General features: G+C 41.6%; 1 protein-coding gene across 4 annotated transcripts in view; it reads right to left on the minus strand.

Moving 5' to 3' along the window:
• Positions 1-18,800, minus strand: part of plxna4 (plexin A4) — a 230,963-nt gene that overhangs the window by 37,719 nt on the left and 174,444 nt on the right. For 2 of the 4 annotated variants that reach the window (XM_037121531.1, XM_037121530.1), the window contains exons 10-17: positions 12,393-12,593; positions 11,386-11,482; positions 8,672-8,862; positions 5,550-5,701; positions 4,109-4,232; positions 2,256-2,392; positions 1,523-1,690; positions 1,237-1,330 (exon numbers count right to left, since the gene is read on the minus strand). In XM_037121531.1, the coding sequence (XP_036977426.1) occupies positions 1,237-1,330; positions 1,523-1,690; positions 2,256-2,392; positions 4,109-4,232; positions 5,550-5,701; positions 8,672-8,862; positions 11,386-11,482; positions 12,393-12,593 (1,164 nt within the window). Of the gene's footprint in view, positions 1-1,236; positions 1,331-1,522; positions 1,691-2,255; positions 2,393-4,108; positions 4,233-5,549; positions 5,702-8,671; positions 8,863-11,385; positions 11,483-12,392; positions 12,594-15,966; positions 17,679-18,800 lie in introns of those variants that run through there. The other 2 variants (XM_037121532.1, XM_037121533.1) reach the window with 2 other exon arrangements.

Here is an 18,800-nt window from a genome sequence, read left to right on the forward strand (position 1 = left end):
TTCCTGCTCAGTTATAGTGTCTCTTACATCTTTTTTCAGGGTCCACTCTTGTTTTTGTGATTTTTTTCCCCCTTTGCCCCAGTCCTTTATTTAACATGTATGCGATTTTAAATCATCCTTTTTATATTCCATCTTTTTTCACATCTCTATGCCAGTTTTATAGCCAAGAACAGATTGTCCGAGCTGTCATTGCCATGTCTTCAATATCCCTCTAACATCTCCATCCCTCTCTGTCTGCCAAGGTGTTGACAAATCAACCACCAGCACAGGCCTCATTCACAGACATTTCACATTTCCACAGTAACCTCTGCCATGCAGCCACTAAAACTTTTGGATGTCACTCTAATTGGCTCCTTGAACATGAAACTTGACAAATCCTGCAAGGTCTTTGAGACATCAGTGACATCAATCCTACGCTTCTGCAGGAAGGTTACAGGAAGAAACAAAAACTCTCTGTGCACAAAGGTTTTTTGAGACTTCGAAAGTGAGACGTGAGTGAAAACTCTGCGTCGTCACAGTTAATTCATGTTGGTTCAAAAGTACAGACTGCCTGTACAGTAGCTTGAGACACTATACCTTGTACATGTGTATGTGAGCACAGATGTTAAACGTGGTGCAAGGTCATGCTCAAATGGACCATGAAGGTAGCGTTACTGTCTTCTGTTACTCCCTCTTCTTTCAATCAGATCACAGGGACCCTTGTATGGCTTTATCTAACCTCCCCTGGGTAAAAGGGTGAATACAGGGTAGAAGAATTTGATAAGGGCCATTCTCTGTGGTTTTTAGGTCAGTGTCAAAAATGTCCCATTGTTACAAAGGTGTGGAGAGGAATGACATCATTATCTATTAGTTCAGTTGAAACCTGTTGAAATTCAAAGTGCCCTCCTAGTGTTCTGAGTTTTTCCTTGACCCATTTACCTAAAAGTGGCATTGAGGCATTTAGTCAGGCTCTGCAAAGAAGAAAATTACTCTGACACTCGCTACGGCTGACTTCCTTTGGGACGTCTAGCTGACAAGGGAAGGTAGAAACAAAGGTGGTGGTAAAAATATTTAATTGACTGTGTGCGTGTGTGTATATATATATTTAGTATATATGTTTTACTACAGTATAATACAACATCCCATCAAAGATCTATATACACATATAAATAAAAGTGTTACAAAAACCTTTGGTACCTTTTGAGCAAGGCAGGTTATTTAAATCACAAAAATTGTTTTGTGTTCACCATCACTTACATTGAGTGTCTCATGGCTGTTGTATTTGGCTCTGATAAGTGGGGTCTGAATGATGTCCAAGTTAGTTCCTGTCACTGTCACTGGGGTATGTCCGCTGTGTGTGAGAGAGAAGATTGACAAAGCGTTAAAAGGATATTTCAGATTGTTTTGACAGAGTATTATATAAATGATGCAATAAGAGTGATATTGATGCTTGGACATTTGTTCAGGTTACTGGTACAAAAGTTGCCTCAATTGCTGCTTTTCATTTTCATATAATTTTTGCAATACTGCAACTGTCCCATACCTGTAGATGCTCCATTCAGGCTCGATCTTGGTGATGGTGGGATCTTCCACATATTCAAACCTCAGATCTTTCTGGAGATGAGCCTTGTCTATGCTCACAGACACAGACACGTTTCCATAGCCATTTAGGGAAGCATGGGTTCTGCAGGTGAGCCACTGACCACCCCTCCTAAAGTGGTGATAGGATGACAGTTACTGAATATAGATTTTTCTTCAATAATATATTATACTGTGTCGACAGTCAGGAGTCATCTCATGAGTTGTTTATCACTGTCGGTGCAGATTAATAAATGATTCATAAACCAATTCTAATTTAGTACTTGGACAGCTGAATGGTTACTTAAGTGGACATGGATAGACAGTTTATTGACTGAACTTGGAATCATGCATTGATCAGTGTTAAGTGGTAATTACAATAATATGATGTATTTTTTCAATAAATCATATGATAAGAAAATGTCATTTCCAATTCATTCCAGATCCAACAACAAAATCACCATTGCTTAAGAACAAACTGAATCTTCTTGACAAAAACATGCACAATTCCTTGATTGCCACCATTTTCTCTCTCATTATGCTCAGTCCTTGTCTCGGTTTATGTGGGTTTAAATGATCTAGAAATTATCTGAGAGCTGTCAGATCGGCTTACTCCCTGTAGCTTGCCTAACTGAGTTTTTAATTGACTTTTCAAGTTTTCATTGCAGGATCAGCTCTGGCTGGTTCAGCCCACTGACCTCAGATAGGTGCACGGCTGGTCCTTAAACATTACAGACACGTTGCTCCCTGCATCAAGGTGGCTACCAGTGATGTTGACAATGGTTCCCCCAGAGACTGGTCCTCGACTGGGCTTGAGGTTGATGATCCTTGGGATCTAGAGGAAGGGCAGAGGTTTGGAGGTCACAAATCAGAGTATGCAATCAAGGTTTGGTATAGTAATACATTCTGAATAACAGCTCTAAAAATATGAATTGCAAGAGACCATACATTGCCTTAAATGCACAGGATAAAGAAGTTAATCAGTGGAGTTTAGCAAGAGTCAAGTGGTGCTCAAAGAATGGGTCAAAATGATAGAAATCCTGAGGAGGTTTTAAAGGAAGAGATTTGGAAAATATGAAGCACAATGTACAGTTAATCATATGCAAAAATTTGTGTTTACATTGTTAATTCTTTAATTTATGCAAATAAAATCAGATAAATATGCTGTGAATAAATCTAAATGTTTAATGTTCTTGATGTTTTACCAACACAAAGTGTTGTCTTTATTTTCAGCCCAGTCATGAGTCCTTGTTAAAAATAAACACCCTTTCCACCTCAGTAAGCATATCTAAAATTAGCTGTATATAATTAGACTACTAGTTTGTTTTAATAAGCTGTGGCCCGTAGACAAAAAAAAAGGAATGAATGAGCATTCTCAGATAAAAAAGGCCAGTGAGTGTTGATACAGCATATACCTGCAGCCATCCCACTGACAAACACTATATAGAGGTGGAAAGCTTTCAAATTGAAGTCACACAGTAGCAGATGTAGTTCACTGGAAGCTTGGCATAAAGTAAATCCTCCTCCAGTTCATTTGCCCTTCTTATAATCTCATCTCCAGCCTGCTGCGTGGTGTGACATCTAGACCTAACATCATATAATCCTCTGCAGGGCCTCATTGAGAAATAAACCTCGACCATCGGCCATTAATGGACGGTAGTAAAAATGATATCACTGCATAAATTGAAGACATAATAGCAACAACTGCAAATTTATTTCAGAGTGTGTGAATGTGTGTGACTGATGCTGATTAGTTGTGTGTTAGGTGTGTGTTTTAATGTGCCCATGTCAGGAAAATGTTTTCATGAGCAGGGTTTCCTTCTCATTCTGTATTCATTAGTGACTGCCAGTTATGTCTCACTGCTGATACTGTACACACATGAGACGAATGCTGAGAGCTCTTGATGAGAACCACTAGAACCATGCTGGATCACTGCCAAATGTACAATGAAACCAACATGTACATACAGTATTAACGCAGTAGGTGAGAACACAGACCGACAGCCAGCAAGGTGCTAACATGCAGGGTGACATATGCAGCGCATGTTTGCTTCCCTGCTCATGTAGGGTACATGGTGTCTGTGATGAATCCATTATCTAGAGACTTTTTAACTGCAAAGACATCACAGAGTTTAGTGTAGTATGTATTACACAAAGGCAAAATCCACGGATGATAATAAATGGATTTATTTTCATAATACATATATAAAGACCACATCTTAAGCTAATAATTAGGGCTTTCACAGTGAACTGTAACATCAAAAATGTGAATTATAATATATTATAAGATGAAGTGTCTTAAGGATGCTCTTGACTAGTTATAATTTAGAGGTTATGATGAAGCATGCATTATTAGAGATCATCAATATGTACTTCACTTTAACTCATGATACTGCATGGGCGGTCACACCATCTAGGAAGTCCTTGTCTGTAATCACTGTGAATGTCACTGTGAATGCCTGCATAATGCACTACAAGACTACGGTTTTCATAGTCTAACCATTTATTTATTACATTTCTTTAGGTGATAAAATTCAAAGTGTGGACTCACCACAAAATAATAGTACTTGGAGGATTTTGCCATGAATTCTGGTCTGCACTCTCCAACCCCGACGCAGACCTGCACATTCCCGGTATACTGGCTTTTCTCTGCTTTACCCATCTCACACACAATCCTGGAAACACAGATTAGCATAATTGTTGAATATGTATGAAAAAAACACGAGGCAATGCATATACATAAAGACACAAATATATATGCTGCATGTAAAATGCCTTTACTGAAATCACTAGAAAACCCTGCTGTAGCTCCAGCAAAGGCAGAGCAGATTATGTGATAAGAATGGACTCAAACCTGTTAAAACCTCGATAAAATAATGTATTATTTGGCAGCAACTTCACCTCCAGCACACTGCCAACTTGTGGGAGAAAAAGGAAAAAGTCTCTATCCTTTTACATATGACCTCAAATGCAGCTACCTCTTCTGCTGGGTCAGCATTTGCTTAGAAAGTGCTGGCACACAACTTACTTTCTTAGCAGCAGAAGCGCTGGGTTCGTTGATAAGCCAACTTTAAACTAGTTTAAAATAATTTGATAGACGGCACCTGTAAGGAACCAAAGCTCTGGATTAAATTCAAATGTCAACCAAATGTAACCTCCTGAACTTTCTAAGATGATTATAGGGCTGTATGTGCTTGTGTGAGTGAGTTCTGTGTGTGTGCCTGTATGTGTGTGTGTGTGCCTGTATGTGTGTGTGTGTGCTACTATGAAATAAGGAGGCTTGAGGTGTACTTTGCTGCCCACAGCAGAACACACGCAAGACTCTTGTAGTCTACCGCTGTGACTTGTAGATAATCAAACTGTCTTCTGGTCGATGAATTAGGCCAATTTAGCATTTATTAAGTGGTCATGTCATAGTCTCTCTCTCTCTGTTACTCACCCACCTTCCCTTTTGCTGTCTTACACATACAGGCACACATAAACACCCTGAGGTGAGCACTGACTCATGATCAGTTGGTCATGCTGACTTGCTACAGCTCAGTCACGTGGGTAACACAGGTAACACAGTGTGTGACTCAAGCATCTTGGTCCCTGTAGGGCGTGAAGTGTTCAGCTGTGGTCAAAGTGCTCTCAATGGGATTATGGCAAGTGAGAGGAGAAAAGGAAACATTACACTGAATACATGATTTAGCTTTGCTTCTTTTAAAATTACAGTTTGATTTCTCCCTGTGGTTCAAGTGCAGCTGTAAAAGATTATCTTCAGAGATATTCTGTACATTTTGTTAGACAAAATGGTGATTTACTGCACAGAAAAGCTCATTATCACCTGTAATTATGAATATGTGCTCTATTATTAGCCACTGTCAGCTGGCTGCTGCCTTAAACATGACTATCTGCTTTAAAGGGATGTAAATTGAGACTACAGTAGGTGAGGATGTGATATTTATTATCCAGAGCTGTGACCTACATTCAGTCATCAATATAAGACTTACTGTTCAGCAGGTATGTAGCCCTCACGAATGGGAGTGCAGTCCACTTCGGCCACCTTCACGTTGTCCTGGATCTCTCTGAACTCCAGCCCCAGGTTCTCACCACGGATGGTCACAAGCGTGCCGCCTTCCCTGGGACCCCGCAGAGGGGTGATCTGTTGAAATTCAAATCGGGACCAATGAATTTGGAGATGTGATTATGTTTTTGTACCCTAACTAACAACAAATGAGGTTCCTCTGAAAGCACTCTATGGAAAAGGCTCTCTGCAAAAAGCAATATAGACAGCTCAGATGTAAAAGGACAGATGCACTGTCTTTTAAAAATTCTTTGAGGGTAAGTGTTTTCTGTTTACACATTATGTAACCCTCAGAAAAAATTACTTTGCTGAAGGGTGGTAAGACTTGAGACGGCAGCAAAAAAAGACACAATAAAGGAGAAAATAACAGCTCCAGTGACAGCTAAGAGGTCAAGAATCAGGGTCAAGGGAATGCCATTTCTCAATCCTGCATTCAATGAAAACCACAACAATACATTATATAAGATTAACTTAAAACTTGGCATTGGGTGACATCTTTGCAGTAATCACAGTGGCCTTTTGATTTATCAGCAGTATCTCTCATTGTTGATGAGGCGGTTCCAACATCCATCAGCACTTTACTCACACAATTACTTTTTGGCCAGCGAGTGTCTGTTTGTGTGAGTGTGTGTGTGTGTGTGTGTGAGAGTGTGTGTGCTCATCATCTGGCCGGCCCAGATGGATGGATGTTAGAAACGGACACAGAATAGTCTGTTCCTATCCGTCTCTGCCAAACAGAAGTCCTCCATGCTGTGTGCTACAGACTGGGGCCCAGCTTTAATGGTGCTGTGTCACCATCCCACTGAAAAATAGTGATCCCAAGGATTTTTACCGAGGCTGTAGCTCTCCTCACTTCTCTGCTCGGTTTATAGTTGGCAGTGTGACCCCCTGTGGTGTTCACAGGTTGAGTGCTGAGTGAGAGTGGCTTTATCTTATGGCTTGAGGCTTGTTGTGGTACGATAATCCTTATGTTACTACATGTGCATCAAACTATTTTAATTTGCCCGTTTGGTTATTTTTCAAAGAAGTGAACTAAAACAAATTGAACTAGCTGGGCTTGAAAGGAAACTAGCCAATCGAATGACAGATGCAGGCTCAAGCCAGGTCATGCACAACACGAGTGCTGGGGCTGCCATGTGGGAGATATCGTTATTGTATGGTTCAATGTCTCTGATTAATAAGGCTCCCTGCTGATATCTTAATGAAAAAAAGGAGCCTTCTGGGAACAGGGGCTACAATACATGCAATTAAAAAAGATTGCACACAATGCATAGTGGCTCTCCATTTATTAGCAAATATGGAGGATGGAGAGGGAGAAAGACTTCAAGAGAAATTGTAAAGGAGAAGGAAGAAGCTGAAAAAGAGCGAGAGGGGGGAGAGACGCAATGAGGCGTTGATTAGATTTGTGACTTTGACAAGATAATTGACGGTTGGGTAGAGGCAAACACTTAATCACTTCTCTCTCTCTCTCCCCATCCCTCTTTCCCCTTCTCTTTCCATCTTTCTATGCAAGTCTCTCCCTCTCATATTGTTGATGGGAGATGTCATTATAATGAAGCGTATTAGAATGCATTAGAGCCCCGGTCGTCTTGGAAAAGTCCTCACTCCTCACCCACTGACAGTTTTTATGGGGAGCGTGAGAAGGCTGCAATATGTCCCTGCTGCAGCCTCGGGGATGTGAGGAGAAATACAGGGCCCATCTCTAGGAATAAATCCACCGCTCGGGGTGAAGACAAACACTGGAGTGGAAGAATGATTGAGTGCACCTCACTGATCAAGACTCTGTATTAAGTGCAACGACGGACCGAATATCACACCATCCCCTCCCTTATGATTTGACTCTATTTTGGCTGGATAAGAAATAATGGTTCGGGTTGACAATGAGCGAAAGTGAAAGTCCTCTTTCCTTTATTTCATTTGAAAAAAATCAAGGAGAAATTAGAAAATTGGAAAACTGTTCTGTAACCCATTGAAAAAGCTGTGGAGATTCATGTCAGAATCAAGGTGCATTCAAGGTCACAAGAAACAATGCTCACCAACATTGGCCTCTCATCTGTATGCAAGTCTATGTGGGATGATGTAGAGAGTGGAGAAGGGCTTATCCTTCCATTCCTGTATCCCTCCTCTCTCCCTCTATCCAAACCCATCACTCCCCGGGACACCAGAGGGGATTCCCCCTTCTGTCTATTTTATCCACGCTTTGCTTCATCCCTTCATCTCTAGTCAGTCTCCATCTGCTCCTAACTCTGCTCCTCAGGAAAAAGGATGCAGAGAGGACCCTCCATCATATCCATCATGGCGGGAAACGGGGAGGGCATATAGGGGTCTTCTTTTGCCCCCTCAGCCTCATGTGACTCTATTCTGGCTCAGTCTACCCATCCATCACCACCTCTCTTTCATGCAAACTCAATCCATCCTGCTCCCGCTTCATCCAGGCACCGTTCCATCCATCTTTCTATTGTATCTTCTTATCCTTCATCTTGCTGACCCTTATCCCTTCTGCTATTGAACCTTTATATGCCTTGGACAGGTCAAGTCTATTTGCCTCACATGGTGTCTGTGGTTTGTGGGAGCACACTGGGTTAAGTGGGGACTAGCAAGAACATCTGTGCGGAATTAGCAAGCCGATAAGTAGCAAGACCAGGAATAATTTGTCTCTTTCTAGGTCTTAATATGTTCACACTGAAAGAAAGACGGAGGGAACTCTAGCAGAACAGACATCTAAAAAGGCCAATTCACATGACTGCTGGGATTCTTGGGCTTCTAGTGTATGATCAGTGTTCAAACTTATAAGAGAGACGTGTAACTGCATTTTAAAATATATATATCATTCCTCACAAATGCTGTCAGACTGAATAGCTGGTGGTGACTCAGCCTATGACATGATTTTTGAAATTATCAACAGCCAACTCTCTGACGTGATGCGTTTAAGTATATTCCCACCACTGTAATTATGTGTTCATGTGTTGCCTCTGAGATTAAAGGCACTTGTTGGCATTACATGGCATGGCCTGTATGTGCAGAGCATGCACTGCATGTGTGTCTCACCTGTGTGATCCGTGGGTGGGTGCACTTGCTGTTGATGCCATTGTGCTCTAGCCACTGGTTCTCGGGGTGGGGGCAGTGTTGCTTTAGGGTGCAGCGGTTCTCTCCTTTACACCAAACACACCCAAACAGCGGGTCCGCCTTCAGGCACAAACCGCAGCTTCCACGTTGGGCATCGCACTTGTACAGATGGACTGTGTAGGAGGGATGAAAGAAACAGATATGAGCATTTATTTGTTTGCTGAGCTGAACTTTACCACAGTTTTTGTTGCAACTGTTAATAGCTGACAGGCTACCAAAGTTTCAAGGCGTCAGGTTTCTGAGAGGTCCACATTTTGCAGTTAAGCATCTGGTGTCATCAGTTTGCCTGTTTTGTTGTGGTCGACCTTCACTGAAACACACATTATGAATGACCAGTAATGGCAGCTAACTACAGTGGGTAGCTGTTACCGGCTAGCTTACTTTAGTAAAACTCCCTAATCACCCTGGTAATTATTCCCTGTTGTAAAACTGGTCTTATAACATTTAATTATAATATCTTGATGATAGGTCCATATCGCACCATAGAAAAATGGTCTCATGACCAGCCAATGTCAAAACCATCCATAATTTTGTTAAATGTCATGTTTAAACATAAATCTAAATTGTTAGAGGTTTAATGATATACACACCCCTTGTAATAGTGCTACAGTTTCCTCTTAGTATAATGCATCTTAGTCACTGAAAGTTCTGTACAGACTGATAATGTATCTTACAAAGGGCATGGAGATCACTGACTATGATCGACCGCCTGTGCTGGTCATCGACAACACATCCGTGCACCTCACATACACTCAAGTCAGCATACAATGATAAAAGCAGCAGAACTTTTCACATTCTTCACAATTCTGCTGTACTCTGTACACTGTTTCAGCCCACACGTGTGAATAAATCAGCTTAAACTATAATCGACTTGTGCCTGATACATTTCAGCTTCACATCCTCACGCCCATGGCTCAAGAAATCCGCCTTTCAGGGGGGAAAGAAAACAGGGAAGGAATAATAAGACAGAGGGAGAATGAGTGGCGAATTCAGATTTGAAACCTTTGGACAAATGATTACAGAAGAGCAAATGTATGCTAATTTATTTGGTGCAAAAGCCTCTAAAATGATGGGCAAACACTTCAAAACACACTACAGACTGAAATTTTGGGTTGTTTACCAAAATCATTCAATGTCCATCAGCTGCTGTTTGAATATGCAAACAACAAACTCAACATTTAGCGAGCGACATCCATTGATATCTTTGTCTCATTATCTCTCCATCTATCGCCATCTCTGTACACTCCCTCTTCCTCCCTCCTTCCCTTTGAGTTGCCTACACTGCAGCCTCTCGCCACCCACCGCAGATTTAACATATCATCTCCATGGCAACGGGCCAGCCATTTTCTTTTTAATTGCCATTAGATGCATGTGTGATCTGTCCATCAGTCTTAGAACTGTCTTAGGAGCCACTTCCTCCACAGGCAAACAAAGGGAGGAGGGGGGAAGAGGAGGGTTTCAAGTTCAAGCAGCTCCCTCTCTTTCTCTAACTTTTGCTGCTTCTTTGATTTTACGCTCATGCTCAAGGATATGTTTTGTACTCGTGTTTGCCTCAGACACACGACTGCAAACACACACAAACACTGTACAAACTTTGCCTTACAGCACAGTGTCATGTTGGCACATCATCCACATTTTTAACAATACGTTTCCTGTGCCTGACTCCACTGCCTTTGGTTAAAATACGTTGTTTCCCTGTCAGAGAACTACAACCCCCAGCATGCTGCTGTTGCCTCAGCATGGATCACTCACAGTGGTAGATCGCCAGTGGCCAAACTGAATCAAGCTCAGCAGCTGAAGGCTTAAAAATTCAGTGCTGAGCTGGTATTCCACAGAAACTGTGAGTGGAGTGAAGAGTTGGATAGAAGAAATGAGAGGCTGTACTGATTCACTCTCTGTAAATCCTGCCTGGAATGATGATTTAGAATTACTTACATTCACAACAGTTTATTGTTGTTACTATTTCTTTTCTGTCTTTTCGCATTACTTCCTTTCGGTTGTATCTATGTGTTTTATCCATTACTGGGATTCTGAAATGTATATTAGTAAAGTACACTGAATTGCTGAGATGAGAAAATAAAATGGAGGAAGGAGGAGAGGCAGTGATGACAGATGGCTGGATTGCCAAACTCCCAGAGAGGTTTTGACAGAGCAAATAAAAGAAAACAGCTGAAAATAAATAATATTTGAGAGGAAATTCAATGAGTTGGAGAGAGAAATTCAGACAACAGTGAAGACGAGGGGAGACATATGGACAAACAACGAGAGATGGGAGGGGAAAGAGACCTGCAGGAGGATATGTTAAAGTTAACCACTCTACACGGAAACATCAGGGGATGGATGCTGCACCTCAGCACACCGCCCGCCTGTTGCCATGGAGACCGGCTCCAAGGGCAACAATGGGAAGGCAGTGGCTTTAATGTGTGTTTGTGTCCGTGTGTGCGCGAGTGAAGTGAGAGTTTATAAGATAGTATGCAAACTGTGTGTGTGTGTGTGTGTGTGTGTGTGTGTGTGTGTGTGCATGTGCATGGTGGCGCGTGTGTCTCCTTGTGATACTGTGACAACTGTGGAAAGAGCTGATACGGATTCATGTGTGTCTGTGTCTGTGTGTGTCTCGTGCCTATGTACGTGCTCACCTTTGTTGTGGGCGGGGTTGTCGATGCTGAAGTCTCCGTTCCAGATGACGGTCAGCTCCACGGGAAGACTACTCATCTCCATCCCATCATAGAAATACTATTACCATGGCAACCGGAGAGGAAACGAGGGAGCACGACAGGGAAAAGAGTATGTGTCAGAGAGAGAGGGAGAGAAAGAGAGAATCTGTTGAGCTACTTTAAATTGTCTATAATGTCTTCAGTCCAAAAGGCTTAACATTAGTCCTGCAAAACACATCACCAACAGGTGGCTGTAGACACAGTGAACACACACATGAACTCACACACTCTGTATTCATGAACATGCAGAGAGCTTTGAAAGATGAGATTATTTTTTCATTCGGTTCTGTATCACCAGCAGCATGGAGGGTTTGGTGCTAGAATCATAATTTTCCGCTAAATTACAGTTCCCCTCCTTCACTGCTCAATCAAAGTACAATATTTGGATTGTACTGTGATTATACACACAAATCCCACAGACATCTCTGCACACAGACACACACTCAGAGTGATGAAGACAGACAGGAAGATGAGATGTTATTGTATCAACAGACGATTAGCATCAAGACCAGCATAAAGCCTTTTTCATGCTAGTCCTTCATTGCTGTCAATGTATTATTCAGTCAGTGAAAGGAGCTTGATCGCTGGGATGGCTGTGCAGGAGAGACAAAGTCAGGCTCTTGTCTCATCAACCCACTGCCTAGCTAGAATAGGAAAAGATTCAGCTGGAATCAGTGTGTGTGTGTGTGTGTGTGTGTGTGTGTGTGTGTGAGTGAGAGAGAGAGAGACAGATTATGGTCACTTTTATAGGAAACTTTATAGAAATGGGGCGTTTTTATAGAGATTGTGTTCGTGAGGGTGGTGGTCAATGATGCTCCACAGAAGCTGCCAAGTTAAACACACGCACGCACGCATGCACGCACACACAGACACAGACACAGACACACACACACACACACACACACACACACACACACACACATCCTTACCGATGTGTTTTGACATTGCACTGAGGAGCTGTTGAAGCGCAGCGCAGGAACTCTATGCTCGTTTCCTTGGATGGTCAGCAGACACTCATACCCCCTCTGTCCAGACTGGGGCTGAGGGAGGTTCTTTGCTCGGAGGGTGATCGGCTTTACCACGTTGACTGGGACAAGGATCCTGTCTGCAGGCAGCAGCTGGGGACACCCCTGGAAGAGAGACAAATAGTTAAGCAAGGATTAACATTTAACTCACCAGGTTGGTTAATGCATAATGCAATTAGGTTAGGTTAGTCTGACATGATGAGTTCGACACTTGACTCACAGAGGTCCTGCTAGTGAATTAGAATAATTAGAATAGGAGACATTCTGAGTTAGAGACACTTATTAAACTATTGTTTTGTTACATGATGATAGATCATGTTATTAAGGGTGAATGACTAGTGCTACCACCTTGAACACACACCTTGTCACATTCACCAACCTGCTTCCTCTGTAACAGTATCATTTGGTGTGGTGTTCACATCATAACATCAGGTAACACACCATTACCTTGAGTAAAATTACAGATTTTCTGGGTATGAACATTGTTGGAAACTTTTACATTTGGGATAATAAAAAGAAACAACACAACAAAATGTATAATTTTAGGCAGAAATGTTACATATCTTTAAACAACTTTTGATTCCCATCTATGTTGACATCACACTGATCTGAAAATCACAATGATAAGGCAATGTTCAATCCATGTGGAGACACTGAGGATGGCTGCTAAATACAATATATTCCAACAACATGGCTGACATACCGGTCCACTGCAGACTCGTAGAGCCATCAACACCTCATCATTTATCTCATTATTAACAGCACTTCACCAACACCGATGTAATTGAATGACACAGCCACTTCAGTGTGCACCGTTTCCAGTGTTTTAGTGCTTGTTTTTGTGATAGTTCCTATTGGATTGATATCAGTCAATTCTCTTGGTTAGATGGTCCTAGGACCTGCTCACATTCACTGTGAGTGAAGGATGCTCCATCGTCATTATCCACAGGATGGGAGCATTAATGATACGATGAAACAGACACTTAGACATAAATGATATGAGCTCTCTGTTTGGTTGTTATGCTCGTGTTTTTGTTCATAAAGAAAAGATGTTACTGATGGATCAAAATAAGGCTGATTCCTGCCTGTGCAGTAATTAGGCACGAATGAATGACAGCGAGAGTGAGAGTAAGAGAGAGGGGGGATGAGTCACTTAGCAATTGGAGGTCTAAAATTAACAGCCAATCAATTCAGGTTCGAATAGCAGCCTAAATATAGAGCACCTATTACTTGCCTGAAGGATGAAGGGGAGAGGAAACAGGTGTGGGGAGGGAAAGAAATGGACAGAGAAGTGGAAAAGAAAGAGGAAGAGTGAAAGACAGACAGAACAAGTGGAAAATAAAGTGGCAGGAAGGACAGGTGACTGACAAGTAGAAGTGAATGGTGAGAAGTGATGTAAACAAGGGTAAAGATAGTAAATAGAGAAAAGCACTTCCCTAAACTGTTTCATGTTTGCACTGAAGAGTGGTGGGTAGAGAAAGGAAGCAAAATAGGCAAAATAAGAGAGAGGAACAACAAAAGAACCGAGTGACTGAAAGAGGAAAAAATACCATTAAGCATATGCGACAGGAGGAGCTTTAGCATGTCAAAGAGGCAGAAGGAACGAGGGTGAAAAAGAAGGAGCGGAGATAAGGTGAGCCCCTGCATGGTGGTGGTGGGGGGGTGCTGAAGCATAGCACACGTTGAACTGGGTGATAACACTTGTTTGAAGTTCATTAAAAGCCACTTGATTGGGTTAGGCTGAGTGACTGGCTGGGTGGCTACGCGGCGAGGGTGGGGGGGGGACACTCTGTGACACTATTCACAAAGTCATTATAGATAAATGACAAACAGGGTGAGCGAGTTCAGCGGTGGAGGAGAGGACGGAAGAAGAGGTGGTGCGCGCCTGTTTGCTCTCCCAAATCTCATTTTCCTAAGAACGAAAGGTTGTATTTGGAGAATGAAAATGAGTGGAAGTGCAAAGAGAGACGCAATACATTTTTAATCACATCTCTTCCAGTTAATACACTTGAACAATAGGGACAATAAATTTGATCTGGTTAGTGGAAATGAAGGCATGGGAAGCACTGGTGTATGACCTGACATTGTGAAGAAAGCTGTATCTTCAAAATGCAGATCTAAACTGATAGTGGCATATATGGTGATGAGGATTGCGTGCATGCGCACACACGCACACACGCACACACAGATGCATTCGTATCTGTAAAGTTTAATGATTTATATATTACAGGGTCCAACATTATGGTTGCCAAACAGCCAAGATCCAGCCACATACACACACACACACCCTCAACCCCCAAAACACTTTTCTTTAAGATGCTCGCAGATCCAAGGTTGACACACATTGACATGTAAGTATATTCACATATATGAATGCAAACGCATACACAGTGTATACTACAGCCTTGGAATCTCATTACAGTGAAAGATAAACGCTACAAGACAGCAGCTCTTGCATCATCTTCATTTATGACAAGATGTCAGGGAGAAAACTTCAAAAAGTAAACTCCAACAGCTGTTGACTACACACACACACACACACGCAGGTTTATTTAGCCTCATAAACTTAAGCCCTGTAATCATCAAGCGGGCTTCCCCCACTACTACAGACTGTGCACACTCCCATAACTGCACACAGTCAACCTTGCTAGAAGTACAAACTGTCATCCCTCATGTCTGCGCAACATCAGTAAAATCTTAACTTCCTTTTCAGTTTTGTGACAGAAGAAACAGCCAAATATAAAAGCACAGAACACAAAACAGATGCATTACTTGCTTCAACAACAATGAAACATTTATAATGTGGCAGGGAATCCACAAGCAAGCAAGCACGTACACTGTCAGTGCTGTTTTTCCCCCTACTTAGCTCTGGTTTTTCTGTTTGTATGCATTCATACACACCCAGACACAGAATTATAACATACCGTGATCGTTGCCAGCAGTCCCTGAGGCCAAGTGGGGCTTTCGATGGTTTGGACAAACGCACATGTATATGCTCGTTGGCTACTGATGCTGGTGGTGTTGGCAGTGATGCTCACTGTTGCCTGTTAAGATTTATGTCAACATGAAGCTGATCTAACAGCACTGCGTTTATTTCTCATCTCCACCTTCTCAACGCCCTACGACTACAGTGTGATAAATAACAGTAGAGCAAATGCAAATCACATGCACACTAACCATATCCTATATGTATATGCACATATTGTAGCTGTGCACCGCCATGCAGAGGACTTTAAATTAAAAACTCTCATTCCATCAGGCTCCAGGCTGTTACCTGTTTGACTTCTATCAGAAGGAAGAGGAAGACAAGGAGAATGGGGTGGACATATGGAAGTATGGTGATCATTAAAAGCATTGAAGCAGTTTCAGAGGCTTCCTATTGTGATGTGGTGATGAAGTTCTTAAACTAGAAATAAGAAAAAATGAAAACAAAATGTGGTCACTCAACTTCTGTAGTTTTGTCATGCAGTTTATTGGTTTATTGTGTGCATTTATGGCACTGTATTCTTTTTCAAATTACATTAAAAAATGAAGCATTTATTTGCTGAATGACATAATAATCTACTGACATTAAGTTCCTTATGACAACAATTGACAGCATGTTAAGTCGATTATTAAGAGTAACACAAATATTTAGAGTACCTACTTTTGGAAACAGATGTTATGAACTAGGCTGTGTGGCAATAGAACCTCGATCCATATTCGTCCATTGTTTGGCCAGAGTTGAGCAGTGAGTGTTTAGATGCCAGTTCCCCTTTTATTATTTCAATTTACTGACTGACTGAAATGCACGTTTGTTTTGTTCTGAGATGCCAGTGCTCTAGTGGCGGTGAATGTCATATATTTCATCGTTCACATATATTTTTCCCAGCGGGGGAAAAGATTACATCATCAGTCAGAAGAAGGCTACAAAGTACATCCATGTGACGCAGACAAGTTGATGCACGTGTTTATGTGTCTCGATGTGAAGAGGTGGACTTCACTGACACTTTCATCTGACAGTCGTGTAATCAAGAACTTGCACTAGAAAGAGAAAACCTGTCAATAGCATGACTCATCACAACCACATAATAATCCCTTACTTTTGAAAACCAAGTTGGGGCCTCTTTTCTCTATATAATTATCCCTAACCCCTCCTCTCTCTCCATCACTAACTCATTGTTTTACCTGACCTCATCTTTGATTCCCTGTCATGCTCATGCTTTATCCCTCCTTCATTTATCTCTCTCCGAATCCAGCCTGTGTTGTTCATCCTATCTAGCTCTCTGACCCTTCTCATTTCTCTTATCAACTCCCTCTCACTGAATCTCTCTCCTCCTCTCCTTCCTGACTCCTTTTCTTCTCCAGGACCTACTTAGATCTGATAATTGGAGGCTGGTGGGAGGTGTGAAGGGTGGAGATAGGGAGAGTGACAGAGAGTAGGCAGCAGAGTGGGAACTGTGAATGTAAAAGCCCTTGGCATAGTTTGAAGCAAGAGAGGAGGGAGGGGGAGACCCAAAGAGAGAGAGGCCCATTATTATAGCAGTGCAACGTGTGAAAATGAAGAGGATCTTAAGTTTTCATACAGTACACGTACACATACACACACCTTGTGGTTACCAAGAACTCCCCTTAACTGGCCTCTGTTTTATCAGCTCCTACAGAGCCTCGGGCAAAGACACTCTCCCACTCTCTTCTCATCCTTCCTCCTTCGCTGCAGCTCCTCACCTTCTTTCTATCCCACTGTTCAGTTCTCACCGTAAGTTTTCCCCCCAAAAGTATCTTTTCCTCCTTCATTTCATTTATTTATTATTCAACATAAATAAAAAAGAAAAATCACTCAACTCATTGCTGAGATCTAAGCACCTAGCAACATTGCCACATTTAGATATTAATCAGTATTTTCAAAGGAAAGAAAAGGGAAGATTTCTGATTTCAGCTTTTACATATGAATATTTTTTGACAAATGTTGTCCGACATTTTGATCTGGGTAGTTGTGCAGAGGAGTAGGCCACTGATGAGCTCAAACCCAGGTCCTGGAGGTGATGGAACAAGACATCAATGGGATGGAGGGAGGATACAATGATTGTCACTGAAATGACAGCAACTGATAGCAGCAGAGAGGTGCGCTGATTTAAAGCAACTGATGACGAAGATTGCATCAAAATCTTATTGTTCTATTTAATTGAAAGATTAAACATACATATCCAGCTGATTACGAAGAAAGCGGGAGAAGACAGAGACAAGAGAATTGTAAATGAATGAGTAGCAGTAGCATAAATATATTCTTCCTGATTGAACTTGCATTAAGCTTCTAAGTTAGTTGCTAAACTGTTAGCTTGGATAGCTTCTTGCCATCTACAAATTTGTTTGAATCCTGTGTGATCATCTGACTGAGCTGCTGTCTTTTTAGCTTTATTCCCAGATCTTAGCAATTCATATGGACTATTATTACTGTATTTTACCAAAAGAAATGACAAAAATAAGGTCTAGGTTATATGAACTTGTTGAAGATCTCTATGCCGGATTATATAGAGGACATTATGAAGCTTTGACTGTCACTGTCTTTTTCATTTTCCTCCATTCAGTTTCATTCGCTTTCATTCTAAATTTCAACAAAACCCTTCAGTCTTTGCTCTGCAAATACTCAACAGACTGCTCAGCAATCAGCGCCCATGTAAGACATCGATTTGTCTATAAATCAGACTGAAGCACCTCTTTCTACCATTCCTGTCTAATATTGGCAACTAACAGCTATAACAGCTGCCATTTAGCTTCTTTAATCAAATTATCTTGATCACTTGATTGATAAGTTCCTGGTAAATAAACTCCCAGGAATTGATTACCACAACACAGACAATAAGTGTCTGATGCAAGTGATGTGCCAGGGGGGAGTGATATGTGTTCAGTAACATTAAAATTTTGGTCTCCACACTAGTTGAATATATTATGGGAAGGCCTGGCAGCAGCTAAGTATATCAACATGGTGTACTGTAGACAGAAGAAGAGAAGGAAATATCCTCATGGGGTTTCCATCAGACAAAGAGAACAGGAAGTGTCCTCTGTTTCAGTTGCTTAATGTGTGCACTTAAGGGATGAACGAATAAGTGATAAATATGCAGGTAAACAAACACAGTTTATTGGGTAAACAAGCACAACCTATTTCATATAATCAATGCAACTGTATGTGGTCAGGAATAACTCTTGCTGATTTATTCAGTTTAGCAAAGTGAAGCTGCATCCATGTTCTTTGTCAGTGAGGCTCATCAGAACGGCTGAGTCCTTGAGATGTGTGGAGGGCAAAGAGGGACGTGGCCTTGGTTAATGTGCCAA

This window comes from Acanthopagrus latus, chromosome 14 (genome assembly GCF_904848185.1).
Source record: "Acanthopagrus latus isolate v.2019 chromosome 14, fAcaLat1.1, whole genome shotgun sequence".
Lineage (NCBI taxonomy): Eukaryota > Metazoa > Chordata > Actinopteri > Spariformes > Sparidae > Acanthopagrus > Acanthopagrus latus.